This window comes from Arvicanthis niloticus, chromosome 2, assembly GCF_011762505.2.
Source record: "Arvicanthis niloticus isolate mArvNil1 chromosome 2, mArvNil1.pat.X, whole genome shotgun sequence".
NCBI classification, from domain to species: Eukaryota; Metazoa; Chordata; class Mammalia; order Rodentia; family Muridae; genus Arvicanthis; species Arvicanthis niloticus.
Window position 1 is genome coordinate 15,611,115 of NC_047659.1, and position 16,963 is coordinate 15,628,077.

General features: G+C 42.1%; 1 protein-coding gene across 3 annotated transcripts in view; it reads left to right on the forward strand.

The window, feature by feature from the left end:
* Rabgap1 (RAB GTPase activating protein 1) overlaps positions 1-15,499 on the forward strand; it is a 123,508-nt gene extending 108,009 nt beyond the window's left edge. For all 3 annotated transcript variants that reach the window (XM_076928657.1, XM_034494778.2, XM_034494779.2), the window contains 7 exons: positions 2,810-2,902; positions 3,292-3,402; positions 9,590-9,694; positions 10,492-10,575; positions 11,036-11,107; positions 12,469-12,666; positions 13,841-15,499. In XM_076928657.1, coding sequence (XP_076784772.1) covers positions 2,810-2,902; positions 3,292-3,402; positions 9,590-9,694; positions 10,492-10,575; positions 11,036-11,107; positions 12,469-12,666; positions 13,841-13,963 — 786 coding nt within the window. In that variant the 3' untranslated portion in view covers positions 13,964-15,499. The remainder of the gene's footprint in view (positions 1-2,809; positions 2,903-3,291; positions 3,403-9,589; positions 9,695-10,491; positions 10,576-11,035; positions 11,108-12,468; positions 12,667-13,840) is intronic.
* The last annotated feature ends 1,464 nt before the right edge of the window (positions 15,500-16,963 follow it).

Below are 16,963 nucleotides of genomic sequence, written 5' to 3' on the forward strand. Positions count from 1 at the left end.
AAGCACTGTTCCTGTCCTAGTCCAGCAAGTGGCTTACAAGAAGCAGAGGCTTGAGAACAGACAGTGGCAGAGTGAAATCTGCTTGTAAGGGCAGAGAGGATTGTGCCTGTTGGAGGTAGCACAGAAGAGGCTAGTACAGTGGAAAGAGGCTGGGAGTTTTAGAAGTTTGATGGACTTGGGCTTTGAATGGAATTCAGTGGCCTAGCCTTCAGACCCCAATTTTACAACTACCGATTTTCTTCCTCCTCCTCTTCCTCTTTCTTCTTTCTTCTTCCTTTCTTTCTCCTCTTCTTTTCCTGTTCTTCCATTTCCCTTTCTCTTCCTCCTCCTCTGTTTGTTTGGTTTTCCTAGCTAGCCTCTGAGGTTCACTTCCTCTGCCTCCAGAGAGCCGGAACTACAGGTGTGTGCCACCACCAACTGGCACTGCAGTCTCTTCTTGACAACTTTACTCATAAAACAGAACCTCTTGATCCCTGAGATGATGACTGGGGCTGGGGATGCATCTTGTGTTTAGCAACACTTCTGCTATGTCCTACAGAAAATGGTGGCATTACTACTACGACGACGATGACAATGACAGTAACAACTAATACTACTAGGGGCAAATACAGCCCCAAATTAATGTGATCAAAGCCATGTGTAAGGCGTTCTGTAGAACACTTTTGGTTTCTTTACAAAACACAGAAATATTATAATATTTTGTTTTTGTTTTTGTTTTAATCCCAAGTGTGGGATAAGGGGCTGCTTCGTATTGTCCACAACAGTTGACAATAATTTGCCTCATGCTCCAGCAAGGGCTTGATTTTTGCAAACTGTAGATAGTTTCTGATAGACATTTGAGGTTCTGGGGACTTTTTAGAGGGTATATAAAAGCTAGCACCCCAAGAGGCCCCATGGGTTGTTGGTGGTCATGGTTTGTTAAGTAGTTGTGGGCAAAAAAGAACAAGAAATCAGATATCCTGAAATGAAGATCAAAGTTGTCCCAAGGAACTCAACACCCCTAATCAACAGGAAGTAGTCTAACAATAGTATCACCCCCTTTCTAGCCCCCCCCCCCCCGACTTCACTCAGAGATCTCTTTCCTTTCCCTTCCACCCTTTTTCTCTCCTATCTAGTGTTAGGGAGTTGAAAGGGTGCAGAATGGTAGAAGGCAGAAGAACTACAAAGTAGCAGAAGACAAGTGGTATTTAATGTGGCAGAATGGGAAACTTGACTTCAAATGCCATAGAGGAAATTGCAGGGGACAAAGGAATGGATATTTTTTTCAGGACACCAGCAAAATCATTTATTGTGGCTGCTACTGCTGGGATATCCCTCTGCGCCCCCCCCCCCCCCGGGAGGGGGGTTTCTTTTTCGTCTTCCTATATTCTCTTTCAAAGAAGGATGGGAGAATGTCTGTGCAACTGGAAAAATTGCAGGTGAAAATGGAGGAGCCTGAGAAACAAAAAAGTTGAAATGGATAACAAAAGGATTCAATCAGCTTTCTCGTTTCTGAAAGGGTTGCCAAATTATTTGCGCAGCTGAAAATATTGTGGGTGGAAATGGAAGCTCTGGGGAAGCAAGGAGCACTGGAAAAGGGGGAGTGGAAAGGCTCAGTGCTGGTGACTAAGCAGGAGAACAGGAGTTCACTGCAGGAGGAACAAGGGAAAGAAACTGGGCTGGACGGCAGCTGGGTCAGAGAAAAGCTGAAAAGGTGGAGGACAATCTGATAAAACAGCCTGTTTCAAGAGAATGGGTTAATCTCGAACCATCCACGCTACCACAGTGGGAAGAGGAGTGACCCAGAATTATGAGATCACCATCAATTTTCCCAGTAGCCAAATAGCATATGCCTGCTAATGGTATGGAACAAGGTTGTGACAAGATAGGATGGCTTCCTATAGAAATGAAGGTGGTTTTAAAAGGTTCTGGTCTTATATGGGATGCATTTGCCTTAAGTGAAACAAACTCTGAATAACTGGTCTAATCAAAATAGGATTATTCCCCAGTATGGAAGGGATCGGTGACAGCTGTACTAGAGGCCAGTCTACAACTGCAGTGGTTAACATGCTGGAGGGACGCAGCTGTGAACGCTGAACAGTGAAGTCGAGTGAGGAGAAGGAATATAGTAAAAGCTCCGTGCTGGGTGGAGAGCAGTACTCTGATATACAAGAACAGATTTAATTTGATGACTCTACTATAGAACAATGTCACTTAGTGGTTTTAAGTATTTGGGAAAATGTCCAAGGAGCCCAGGAAGAATACCTTTTTCACAAAGATTTGACAGGCTCAGGCTCTGGAGAAGCCCTCACTGATTCATTTATTTTTTATTATTTTTTTATTTTTTTACAAAGATTAGTCTCACCTGTAAACAAAGCCATACCAGACCCTGACTCAAAGCAGGTGTTGACAGATATCTTGGCAAATGAAAATGGAAATAAGGAATGTAAAGTGTGATTAAACCATTAAAGAAGGTCAAGCATTGCCTCTGGACAACTGGCAGTAGTCTAAGGATAACATTACCACCTTTCTAACCCTGCCCTGACTTTAGTCATGGATCTCTTTCCTTTCCTCTCTATCCTTTTTTTTGTTCTCTCCTGTCTAATGTTAGAAGGTTGAAAGGGTGGAGAAGGGTAGAAGAAAGAACCCACAAAGTAGCAGAAGACCAGTTACACAGTTACCATATATTCCTGGAAGTCTTGGGCTTATATTTGTCTATGAAGATTTCCATCCAAAGTAGTAAATGCCATGCCACATTAATTGGGTCTGTCCAGGTCAATAAGCACCACCATGGTCAGGTTCTTCATCTGTGCTGTGACTTCCTTGGCAGATTAGCCAGAAGAAGCTGAAGAAGTTTGAAAAAGAGTACCATACCATGAGGGAGCAGCAAGCCCAACAGGAAGACCCCATCGAGCGCTTTGAGGTTTGTTTTACAGCCTTTCATATCATAGACTTGTGCCCACAGCTAGCTTTATTGACGATTTTTAAAAATTCAGTTCCACTGTTTCAAGACTGGTTTTCAGATTGAGTTTACAAAATACAAGTTTGGTTCCTGCAAACCAGCTGCCCAGGTTGTATGTTCTTTCCTCAGTCAGTCAGACACAGCTTCTTGACAAAGGTCACTTTAGTCAGTTACACACTTCTTTGAGGAGACAGAAAATTAGAAATTGTTTAAAAACATGATTGTGTGAGCAATGTCTCTTTATTCCACAGGACTTGGAGACTTAACTCTTTGAAGCTTAACCCATGAAAAACTATCATTTCCATTTGATTTGGTTTTTATGTCCATAACTGACTTTTTTCCTTCTGCAGCGGGAAAATAGGCGACTACAGGAAGCTAACATGAGGTTGGAACAGGAAAACGATGACTTAGCTCATGAGCTGGTCACCAGCAAAATTGCATTGCGGAAGGACCTGGATAATGTAAGTGTGACAGATCTGAAGAGAAAGTTCACACTAAGGTCATTGGTTCCCTCCCTTGACGTTTAGCTTTGACTGCTGTAGATTCTATCAGCCCTTCCCTTAGAATCCAGCTCACCTGTCACCTTTCTTTCAGAGAGACTTACAGTGTACCATCCTCTGTACTTCACTCCCTATGTTCACAGGCCCTTCCTGTTTACCCAGACATTGAGAGGGTGTGGTGGGGTTTGTGGGGAAGAGGGTATCTTTTACTAGTACTCATGGTATTGGTTAGCAGCAGCTAGTTGTTCCAGCTTCTTGGATTCCACAGGAAGAGGTGCAGAGGTTTCTTTCATTTCTCTTCCTGTTGTGCCTTCTGGGTAATACTGCTCATGGGGATTCCATTCAGTGCTGAGCAACCTGTTACGGTTTTATTTGTATCCTAGATCTTGCCAGAATGACTTTCTGCTTTGTGTACTACAAGTTTCTGAAACTTAGAGGAAGTAGTCTCCTTCATGGCTTAAGATCAGCAAACTTATGCTGTGGCAACATAGGGAATGTTTTAACATTTTGAGAGCCTGTGGTCTCTGTTGCTGCTACTTGATTCTATCCGTGATACAAAAGCAGTTAACAGATAAATGAATGAATGGCTATTTTCTAATAAAAATTTACTTATAAAAATTTGGTGATGGGTTGGATATGGCCCTGAACTACAGTTTTTGCAAGCCCCTGGAATTACTCTCCCAGTATCCTGAGATGACTTCTTGGTTGGTTTGCCAAGATTCTAGCAATATACTTAGACTTCCAAGATCTTGCAAGCTTCTCACATTCACATATACATTACATCCCTAGAAAAAAATATATACTTCAGAAAGTCCTTGACATCTACCCAAATATACCTTTTATTGATTTCTCAAGACTTGTTGAAACATTACAGAAAAATATGGCTGTGTCTGCTGGTTCTTTTCATTACCTCAGAAATTAAAAATTTCAGTCAGACCCAGTCTGTAATTACCTAGTTTGCTGTCCTAGCCACTGGACACTGAAATCTAGGCAGAAGGAGTAATGGCTATGGCACAGGTATAGTCAGGATTGCATGATTTGGCATGCTGTACCAAAACAGCACATGCAAAGAACAGCTTATCAGACATGACTGAGAAGGCTTCTTTCTCCAGCCATAGTGCAAGGCCATTAGCTCTCTGTGAGTAACACCTGGGCTCTCACTGCCTTTCTGACATAGGCCTGCTTGTCAGGGTTAATTTAACAGCCTCCTCTCCCTGTTTAGAAACCTTCAAACATTGTCTCACTGCTCAGGCATTTCTGCCTGGAGAGTAGAGGGAGCTTGTGTAAATAGAGCAGAGAATATTTGAATCGGGCTACAGAGTTCATCTCACAGTTCCCTCACAGCTGTGGATGGTACAGAAAGGAAGTGACTGTTTAAAAAGGGAAAAAAAAAAAAAAAAGTACTCAATATACAGTGGCAGCAGGTTGGCCAGTCGCTCAGCTTGATCGACTGCATTTTCTCATCTGTAAGACCATGTGGTAGAAGTCAATCAGTAGTTTGAGGTAGTCTTGCATTCTTTTTTTGTTTTCTGTTTGTTTGTTTGTTTTGAGACATGGTTTCTCTGTGTAGCTCTGGCTGGCCTTGAACTCACAGAGATCCTTCTGCCTATGACTCCCGAGGGTTGTAATTAAAGACATGTAGGCCACTACTGCCCAGCCTAGACTTTAAATCTTGAAACCTGTTCATGAGCAGTGTAAACCATTTTTTCAGGTTGGCTCATCTGAAACTGTACTCTTAAAAAATAGGTTACATTCCTTAGCCCTGAAGTAGAAAAACTGCAGACTGTAGCGGTCTCTTCTGGTTACTCCTGGTCCTGTGGCACCAGGCAGTTTACAAGTACTTCACAGCTCTGTTAATCCCTTATTCCCTCCTTATAAGGCAGAGGTAAGGATAAGATTTTTTTTTCCTTTTGAGACAGGATCTTACTATGGAGCTCCAACATGCTTAGGACTTTTCTGTATAGACCAGTCTGGCTAGAACTCAACTGCCTCTGCTCTCAAGTGCACCTCTACACCAGACTAAGAATTTTGTTTTAACAATTATGAGGTACTGAGGTGAGGAGTGAAAATAGCCAGAAAGCTAGAAAACTCTGGACATCACTGGAATGTCTGAGATCTTTTCTGTGATACTAAACAGTTGCCATTATAGACAAGAACCAGTCGAGAAGCTGTGATTTGATGTTTTAAGTACGTGGCAGGCACAAGCTAAGGAAGGTTAATGAGTCTGATGTTTAAGAACTAGCATTTCTTTAGCACTGTAGGGTGCTAGGCACTGTTCCAAGCACTCTGTAACATCATCTTTATGAACCTTCAGCCCAGCACAGTATACAGGACCAAGACCCCCTTTCACAGATCACAAAGTGGGAACAAAGCAGGTTGACTGTCTTACACAGGTAGGTTGCCCACTAGTCACAGAGCACACCCATCACAGTGAAAACCCAAGTGGCCTGAGTGCAAGGCTTACACTCTAAGCAGGAACACTGCCAATAGGACTCAGGAGCACCTGGCTAGCACCTACCGTTCTGAGTAGACACTTCTGCAAACCATTATTGAAAGTGATATGAAGAAGGTAAGATGGTTTTTTTTTTACTCACATTTGAACTGTATCACTTTTGTCATCTTCTGCTGCTTTGTGCTATTGTTTACACAGCTATAGAGAAATTTCTGGTCACTTAACTCCTTAGTGACCCCAGAAAAGCTTTCTCTTCTGTGCGTAGGGTGACAACTGGAAACAACATTGGGGCTGTGAGGCGAGGGAACCTATAGAAGGTCCCTGACATAGGGCTGACAGGACCATGTCTCAGTCCCTGAAGCATGGCTGCTGCTCTGCCTTGAGACTGTATGTCATTAGAACAAAAAGCAGCACAGCTAGGTGGTGGGTCCAGCAGGTTGCTAGACTTCATTTCACTACAGTTCCTCAGCCTCTTTGCCAAACATGAGCTGACTTTGCATGAGTTGGTCTAATTGACATTCTAGCTGCTCCATCCTTATGCCAGGACTACAGAGTCTTGATTACAGGGGTTTTATAATGAATCTTAAAATTAAGTAATTTACAGCATCTGGCTGCTTTGAATGGAGACTTTTACAGAAATACAAAGGACTTACAGAGTTCTAGTAATAGATGCCTTCTGCGATTTTAAATAAGGTTTCATGGAATCTGTGAATCTTCAGAGAGATTTGACATGTGAACAGCCCCCTGCCCATGGCATGTCACCTTTGTGTTAACATGCCTTCAGTTCCTCTCAGTACCACTTTGTGGTTTTCAGTTCACAATGTTTGCTCCTGCTTTAGTCTCTTATAATGGTGTATTCTTAATTGCACTTTCCAGTTGGCTACTAATCACTGGAAGGTAGTTTTGTACAATACTTTGTAGCCTTTGACATTGCCAAAATCTGTGATTAGTCCAGTTGGGGTGCATTTGGTTTTTGTTTGTTTCATTTTGGTTTTTTGTCTCTCTCTTTTTTTTTTTTTTTAATATTTCTTTTCTTTTTTGAGTTTTCCACATACATACACTTTCATATTTCTGAATGAAGACTGTAACTTCAGGCTCTTCCGGCTCTTCTGCGTTTTCCGCTGCTGTCCATACTTGCCAAGGTATTTAGACCAGTCTTGGGTAGAGAACAGATAGGATGGCATCATTTGTTCTTCAGGCCATTATAACAGTGAGGACTGAACCTGAGGCTTCACATGTGCCGGGCTGGCACTCCACTAGTGAACAACAGCTGAGCTTTCAGCTTCTTATTTTGAAATAGGGGTCTTACTAAATTGTTAAGGCAGACCTTGAACTTATGATCTAATGAACTTAGTCATGATGCTTACAATTTAATTTTCAGGAAATTATGAGTTGACTTCCTGGATAATGGAGCTATACCAATTGGAGAATGTCTCTAACTCTTCACATGACAACTGCTAGAGTTTGTTTGGATTTGTTTTTAAGACAGTCTCAATGTGATTAGTTAAGGTGAACCTGGCTAATCTGGTACTTGTTAAATTGCCAGGGCTAGCCTGGAATTTAAGGTGGTTCCCATGGGTCTGTTCCCCAAAATGCTGGGTCTAGGGGTGTGCACCACCTAGCTGTTCGTCTTTATCAAAATGTCTTTCCACACCTTGTCCTTGATGGCTAAGTATATATCTGAAGCTGCTGGGGCTTCTTTGCTGATGTTTATGCACCCCTAGCAAACTCCCCTTTGCACTCCTGAACTGGGATATGCCCACCTCCACCCTAGCCCTGTCGCCTACGTAGACGTTTACCAGTAAAGTTGATCTTCCCAAAGCCAGATTTTGTTTTACTTACTTCTCTGTAGTATTTGTTCTGTTAATATACTTTTGAGTTATTTCTTCCTACTTTGGGGGAGATTTAGTTTGTAAAGATTTTTTTACTATCTTAAAGATTTTTATAATTTACTGTAAAGCTTTTTAAAAATCAACATCTGAAGTTCTGTGTAAGCACACATTTTTTTTTATGACAGCCCTGTTATCTATTTATGTATTTTAATTCCAACTTTATAGACTTTGGCTTCACATCATGGGAGCATCGGCATGTATTTCCATTGTGTTTCCTTCCTTGTGAAATGGACCCACAAGTCCTCACTGCTCAGTTATATCCCGATAGGAATTGCTTTTCTGTCTTGTTTGGTTTTTTTTTTTTTTCTTTTGCTGCATCCTTTGCAGCAAAAGAAATTTTGCTTGGTCTTCTAACACCTTATAGACTATTCTGACTTCCTTCTCTGTCCCACAGTTTCTGCTACTTCAACCACCCAGGACCCTAACTAACCTTTTCAGATATATTCTGCTTGACACTCTTGACAGAAGGCTCAGTGATAGGAGAATATAGATGGTTTCTTTTCTCCTTCATTGTTTCCCAGATATTGTTCAGAATTCTGGTTAGAGTAGACGGGTGAATCTGTTTCCTATTCACCCTTCATGACTGGAAGTAGAAGCCTGGATTTATGTATATTATCCCTAGGTGTCTCATCTCAGTTGCTTATATAGAGTGACTGTTGCAAGTGGAGGTTCCATCAGGACTAGAGCTGAAGCAGTCCAGTAGGCTGTGTGCACTCCTTCCCATTGAAGTGCTGAGAGCCAGCTAGAGTGGAGCTAGAGCAGGGGCTGTAGAGTCCAGCTCTGCTACCTAGGCTGTGAGAGGTCAGGAGAGAATGCCTTACCTTGCTCCAGTGGAAGCAAATTTTCCAGCTGGATCAGCTTTCCCCTCACTGACCCACTTTTGGAGTTGGCCTCATATGAGCCACCTACTCACTGATAATGGGTACAGGTCACAGCTATGCTCAAGTGCTATCTATCAGCTGTGTTCTCTTACTATTTCCTTGTGATCTGCTGCATTTTGCTTATGATTACTGGAGGAATAAGTAGTTTAACTATCCTCAGTTCCTGCTCAGTCTGCAAGGAGTCAGCAGTTGTCTGAGTTTGCTCACTCATGCCTGTCTCAGTTATGTTTGAAGGCCCAAGAGTACAATGAATAGCTCAGCCTTAGCTACAGTACTTGTCTAAGTGATGTCAACACTGCTTAATATCAGAGAAGCCAGGCAAAGTTGTCCAGGAAGGGACCAAAAAAGACTATCCCTAGCTTCCTTGATTGTTGTCCAGCGTGATAGTCACTTTTCAGTTACTTGTGAAGGGATCTGTGTCAGGAGCTACAGGGAGTTTTCTCTCCTGGGATTTACATCTCTACTCACCAGACATTTGTTTGTGCTAGAAAAAGACAATGGCCACTCAAAATTTCAGAGAAAGTAGCTCTTTCTGTTGAATAACTTTATCAGGAACACATGCAGGACTAGTCAGATGCATGGAAGAAATGGAAACCATTTGGAAAAGAAAACAGTGAAATTCAGCTACCTAGGCACTGGACTGGACAAATATGCTGGATAACCTACAGCTTAGAAAGGGTCTCTGTAATTTATTCAAGTAGCACAAGTCCCTTAACAATGAGGAGAGATAAAAAAGAAAAAAGCCTCGGTCCCTGACCACTGCCCTGCACTAACCACAGCCTGTGAGCAGCCTAGGGGTGACCTTGAGTGCGCCATTCCTCCATCTGAACTGGCTCACTCTACCTTCTTACAATAGGATCCTGACCTTTCAAGTTCTGAGCTCGTAATGAGTGCTTAGTAATGGCATCTTCTTGGTGTCTCAGGCAGAGGAAAAGGCAGATGCATTGAATAAGGAGCTGCTGATGACAAAACAGAAGCTGATTGATGCAGAAGATGAGAAGAGGAGGTTAGAAGAAGAGTCTGCACAGGTGAGGAGATCCTTGCCTCCTCCCATACACCTCTGAATTTTCACAGTACTGGTGGGTTCTGCTAGATGCGTTCTCTTGGTGCTAGAGAAACTGGAGACAGTGGCTTCAGTTACTTTTCAAAGGCCATTTTAATTTCCTCCATAAAATGTAATGGTTCCTAAAAACTAAAGCATGAGTTAGTACCATCACTGAGATGGGACAAACTCCTGTGTATCAGCATGAAAAACAATGGAAGGATGCTAGTGTCTGTAGGAGAGAGTGCATCTCACAATGTCTAGTCCTCCCACCCTTGTCCTCTGGTGCTTCTCATAGAATACACTGTGAGAGCCATGGGTGCCATGGGACCCAGAACAAACTCTCTCCCTCTGCACTTGCACGGGACCTTCACAATTACTCATCTCAGGTAGGCCTAGCCAGGATGAGCCTAAACAAGCACTGCCTATAGCACAGCCATCTGTTCCTGGGTCTTCTTTCTTTTTTCTTTTTTTTTTTTTGGGGGGGGGGGGGGCGGGGGTCTGTTGGCCTGCAATGTCTCCATGTATAGTGGCTAGAACAACTTTAGTACGAGCCCCATTGGAACTGGGCACTGGCATTTCTGGAAATACGGACTTTTCCTCCTAGTGGCATCAAATACAGAGGATTAGTGTTGCATTGGGAAGAGGAAGGAGGTGGGTGTGAGGTAACTAAGCCCGACTAGTTAGGTAAGGTATTTTCTGGAAGGCTCAGCACTATGTAGTTAATAACCAAGCTTCCTCTTTCATTTGAAATAAACACTTTTTTTTTTTTAATGTATGCAGTTAAAGGAAATGTGCCGTCGGGAACTTGACAAGGCAGAATCAGAGATTAAAAAAAACAGCTCTATCATTGGTGACTATAAGCAGGTGAGTTTCTGTACCAGGGGCTGGGCAAGGCACATGATGGGTAGAGTATGCACTCTGGCTTCAAGCCCCTGTTCTTACCTTAGTGTCACAGTAAGGAAGCTTATCTCCACCTGGCTTATCTCCACCTGGGAAGATTGTTAAGTTCTAATTAAGAATGCATGCAGAGTGCCCAGCATATAGAAGGTACATAAAAGCCAGCATTTAAGATGTCAGGTGATGGAGTGTATCTGAATATTAGCAAGCCACTCCCTCTAAGGCTGGTAGAATTTTTGTAAACAGAACCAGATTGATCTCCCTTCTTCTATACCTGGGATCTCACAGTGGTCTACAGAGAACTTTGTAGGTCTGTCCCATGTGCTCTGTCACAGCATATTCCTTCTGCTGCTGGAATAGAATTTATCCAAAGTCCAACTTATGCAGGTGACATTGAGCCAAACTCTCTGGTTTTATATTTGTTTAGATTTGTTCTCAACTGAGTGAAAGACTGGAAAAGCAACAGACAGCCAATAAAGTGGAAATTGAGAAAATCCGGGTAAGACTTACTGATTAAAGAAATTTCTTACCCTCCAGTTCAATATATGGCCTATCCTTGACATAGCAGGTAAAAGTGAGGAGCCAAGCTGAGCAGTCCACAGGCTCAACAATTTGCATGCCCTTTTCTCTAGAAGAACTAAGACTAAATATGCTATAGTTTTAAATCTCACACTTAGGTGCCCAGAATTGCAAACATCACTGAGAAAGCTACACTAAGTATTGCTTAGGGGTGGGGAAGGTTGCTGTTAATTCATCATTCTGTAGATCCCCTGCACTCATACCTTCTGCTCTAAGGGATCTGAACACAATGAATATTTTTAATATTTTATTGCAAGTTTGGGGGCTTTTTGTAACTCAGGGCTTTCTTTAAAGTATTTCTTAAATCTTACAAAGGCCACCACCAATTTTCTGATATGTTCCTTACTAACCTGTTTAAATATGCCTTCTATGCTTCTAAACAAGTTTGAGAAATAGGTAAAACCTTATAATACAAAAACTCAAAGACAGATGATGGCAGAATCTTTTTTTCTCTCATGGATATTGAATTCAAGCCTCCTAACACACACTAAAAGCACCTACTTTCTGAGTTAATCCCCTCACACCACAGTTAAGATTGTGTTTCATATTCTTCAGCCTCTCCTGTTCTTCGATTAAGATACAAAATTGTATTTATCCCAGTTCTTTAAACATTTCTGTTTCTAAATTTGGGATACAGATTTTTTTCCCCTCAGGGCATCCTGTTTTGGTGATCTTTTTTGAAGATTTATTTTTAATGAGTTATGTTGTTTAAGGGGATAGATGTGAACACAGGTGCTTATGGATCCCTCTAGAGCTGGAGTATTGAGCAATTGTGATCCACATCATGTGGTGCTAGGAATCAAACTTAGGTCCCCGGAAGAGCATTACATATTCTTTTTTAACTACTGAACAATTTTTCCAGAGTCTATATTCAGTTTTGCATCTTACTCCTTTATACTAGTATTAATATTTACTTATTTTTTCCCTATTATGAAAGCTTTTTCAAGTCTTTAGAACCTGGAAGCTCCCCCTGAACAAGCACAAACCAGCATATCTCATTGTTCCCAGTTGGATACTTTCTCTGTATACCAGTTAGTGAAGATCCTTGCATATGAACCTTTGATTATGTGCAACTTTGTTTTCTTAGCCTAGAATTCCTCACGGTATATACAGTTGATCAAGGGGATATTTTTATTGCTTTTGGTTTAAAACACCAACCAGGTAGTCTTCGATGTAGGTTGTCTGACATTTTCCAAAGGTCACCAGACTCACAGGGAACACTGAGGCACTGATGCTGTAGCATCTGACAGAGTGCCATCTTTTGGGGTCTCTTCACTTCAGCAAAAGGTAGATGACTGTGATCGCTGCCGAGACTTCTTCAACAAAGAAGGGCGAGTGAAGGGTACCAGCTCAGCCAAGGGAGTTTCAGATGAGGACACAGATGAAGAAAAAGAGACGCTCAAGAACCAGCTGCGGGAGATGGAGCTAGAGCTCGCACAGACCAAACTACAGCTGGTAGAAGCTGAATGCAAGATCCAGGTAACAGCAGCACCATGAAGGCACACATACTCCTTAGCAGTCAGATTTATGAGATGGACTAGAAACACCAGAAATGACTTTTGTGATTTGGGATGTCATATCTCACCCCCACACCCCCCAACCACCACCTAAACTCTGACCACAGCCCTCCTGGGGAGAACACTTATTACCTACCAGAGTGTGTTTAACCATTTCAACATATTAAGAATTAACAACAAAACGTTAAGTCTTTTTAATACAGCATAGAGCAGTATTTAAAAAATACCTCTCCCCAATTCAATCCAGGTTTATAATCTCTACATCTTGGGCTTCTGGTGTCCATATAGAAATATGAGTCTTAGACTGGTGGTGGTAGTACACACTTTTAATCCCAGCACTTGGGAGACAGAAGCAAGTGTTTCTCTGTGAGTAAGCCTGATCTAGAGAGCTAGTTCCAGGACAGCCAAGGCTGCACAGCAGAACCCTGTGTTGAAAAACACAAAAGGGATGGGGAGGAGGAGGTAAAAAGAGAAATGGGAATCCTAATCTTTTGTCAGGTTATATTGAATACTAAAGATATTTAAGTATACTCGAGAATGGTAATTTAACAGAATGCAAACCTTATTCTTCTTACACCCATCACTAACCTCACTTTGTGACCTTGGGCATATTTCCTAATGATTATAAGCCTCCAGGCATCCTTATCACTAGGGCACCATGAGTGGCAGGAACCTGGTTCAGGTCTAAAACTTCAGACCAGATTTCCCATGCCAAAGTCCATTACTGATGGACACATCCTCTTTTGTCAGGATCGTACTAGGTACTGAGAGAGGGTTTGTAGGACTGCCCAGGACAACCAAAAAAAAAAAAAAAGGAATTACCAAGATAAGCAGTATCTAAGCTGTGGTCAGAGAATGGACAAAGAGCAGCTGCAGAAAATCAAGATCAGCATTCTAGCTGAGGGAGCAGCTCAGACCACAACCAAAGGGATGAGGTGCCTGCTTACTGAAGAATCTCAGGAAAGGGGTGAACATGGGTGTCATACTAAGTGATTTGGACTTACAGGAATTTTAACTGGATGATGGTGTGCCTGAGGAGACAGTGATTTTAAGAGGCTGTGATTTCAGATTAGAGAGTTCCCAAATCCTTCAGCTCTATAAGAGCAGATCCTCACACTTCGTTGTTATTTCTACAGGACTTGGAACACCACTTGGGCCTTGCCCTCAGTGAGGTGCAAGCAGCCAAGAAGACTTGGTTTAACCGAACACTGAGCTCCATAAAAACAGCAACGGGCGTTCAAGGGAAAGAGACATGCTGAGAACAGCTGCTGCCTCCAGACACCTCCAGAAAACACGCCACCTTTTGTTGCCTTCTTTGGCCAGATGTATGATTCTGTGATATGTTGCAGGACCAGAATGTACCTAGGTCAGAGCTGTATAGTATGTTGGTAGGTCAGCTCCTACAGCAGGCTGCCAACCCAACTGATGCTTTGGGCATGCACCAGAGTCCTTCCTCCTAATGCCATTCAGGCCTCTTTTCTGTATAGGAACACTTCACATAGCCAGAGTTGGGGTATCCCCTAATGTATTGGGTTTTCTTTTTCTAAACCCTTTAAAAAAAGTATGGGGTGTCTGTGTGTATATACATATGTATATATACATGTATACACACACATACACACTCTATCCTTTGAGTGGGGGAGCAGGGGTTCAGAAAATAGAGTACTTCTTATCGGTCAGTGCCAGCAAAAGCCCCAGAGAGATGAAAAGCACTTTGAGTAGAAGGGTCTTGTTATAGTCACCTAATTTTGTTAACTAATATAGTGCATATGCTTTGATTTGGAATTATTCACATTGCTGAGCAATTCTATGCAACTCTCATAGTCGGGTCTTTTTTTTTTTTTTTTTTTTTTTTAAAAGCATTAGCTGCCAAAACTACTTCCTAAGGCTGGAATGGGCCACATGACTATGAGACTGAATCAATCATGACATGGACAGCTCTTACTTTGTTTAAAGTGTCATGTGTACATATATATATATGTGTGTATATATATGTGTGTGTGTATATAAATATATATTTATATATATATATAAATACCTTTCCCAGTACCCTGCACTGACAGTGTTTAAATCCTAGACAACCTGCTAATCTACCACTGCCATCTGTGGTTATGGGGCACTTCCTTTCACTCAAAATTTATGGGGCTCTGTTCTTCCTGCCATTGTAGGAGCTGGCAAGAGTTCCTTGACCTCTAATGTTTGCAAAGCATGTTGTTCAAGTGAGGAAGACTGAATACATGAACGTATATACACACTGTAAGGTCCTACTTTCCTGGCTGGATCTCTGAAGCCTCCCAGAGTGGCCAGGTATGGGCCTTACTGGTCAGATGATGGGCTGTGGATTCTCACTTTAAAGCTATGACATGGCAGTTTTAGCACCTTTTTTAAATTAAAAACAAAACCTTTTGACTCTTTAATTTATATGCTGACAAGCGGTCTCACAAGTGGCTCATCCTCTCTGCTCTGTGTGGAGGTAGCTTGGGTTTGTATATAAAGAAAGACATGAGTTATTCTCTCTTTCCCTGTTGGCTTTACTAATGCTGAATGAGATCATCTACAGTGGGGAGATAGTAAGTGGCCTGCTCTTCCCCAGACCATCCCTACCACTTCCTGTGTCTGTCTTTTTCAGTTAACCAAAACAGCCGTAAGCCCATCTAAAACTAGGTGTGTGGACATGGTGTGCTAGGGTAGTTTGTGCGTCAACTTTATGAACTGAAATATAAACCAGTAAAATTGTATTACTATTTCTTTTGTTTGTTTTAACAGCATATTCATTAAATATTTTGGTACAAACAGCATTGCTTCATACAAAAGTCGTTTTATGATTGCATATTCCTTTCCTATCCATTCCCCAGAAGCAGTCAGAACCAGCATTTGTGTACATCAGGTACATGTGAGAAGAACATACTAGGTACAGGTTGTGTTGTACAAGAGATGGGTGCCCATGGCCCTCCCTGAGAAGTGTAATGCTGAGGTTGACAGGTGAGAAAATCCCAGTGCTTAAAATTTAAGAAAGGTTTTCACAGGAAGTTAGAATTAGGCTTGGGATCCGAATCGTCTCACCTGTCAGAGATACAGTCGGGGATGGGAGAAAGAACAGCAAGTGGCTGTTGGTACAAGAAGGAAAGCAACTGAAAAGAGCAGTGTTAGCTCAGGTACAGGAAAAGCAGTAACAAGGGTGGGTGTGTCTTCACTGAAGTTCCTTTCTATCCCTGGCTGGTCCTCCCAACATCTCTACACCCTAGGTATGTAGAGACCCAGGTCCATTCTTTACCCAGTAAACACTTTTTACTCCACTTCCCTCCTCCAAATCTCAGTGTTGCTTTCTAACCCTGTCCTTTCTCCACTTGCTGCTTGACTAGCCTACCAGAACCATCTGTATAAACGGTCTCAAAACAGAAGTATGCCAGAATCTGGACCTATGATCCAGATTCTGTGTCAAGTGATCCTGCCTGACTTCTACATAGCTGCTGATCCTTAGAACTAAGATGTGATAAGTGCTCTTGGAAAAGCCAGGAAACGGATCCAGAGCACCATTAGAGGGTGGAGGACATGTTTCTGAGGTCTACCTACATTTGCTGGCTGGCTAGCGGCTCAAGGGTCCCATGTTAGGGAGTGTTATCTTGGTAGAAATCTCCATCATGAAGCTATTTATCAAGAAAAGGGATCCAGTCAATCTTAGTGTGTGAGCAAGATACTAAGATCCTGAATTGGGGATATACGTTATAAGTGTATGGGATACACTGGACCACTGAATGAACAGTTTTATAAGGGAGACAAGAAGGTAGGGATACAACTCTGCAGTAACTAGATTTGCTGGATAGAAGCAAGAGGACAATGTTTAGGAAGAAATGGGAAAAGTAATCTAAGTTAGGTGGAGGCCCATGCAAAAGACCTGAAAGATATGGGGAAGGAACTGCTGCAGAGTTTAAGGGTAGTTTGTACTTAGGTAGTTCTCTGCTGATCCTTTATGGGGAGAAATGAAAAGAGAAAGGAAGGTATAAGCAGAGGTGACAGAATAGAAAGATAAGGAGAAAAGGAGTCTCGAAACTTCATTCTACAGAAACAGGAAGATAAATTTAGCTTTCAGTGTTTTGTTCCAAGATGGCCTTAGAAGAGCTGGAGATGTGTGGGATGAGTGAGTGGGTCATCTATAGTGCAAAGCTTCTCAATTTCAACACTGCTGACAGCTTTGTCATCCTGAGTGGCAGTACTCAGCAGCTTATTTGGTCTCTACTTACTGGAAACCAAAAGCATAC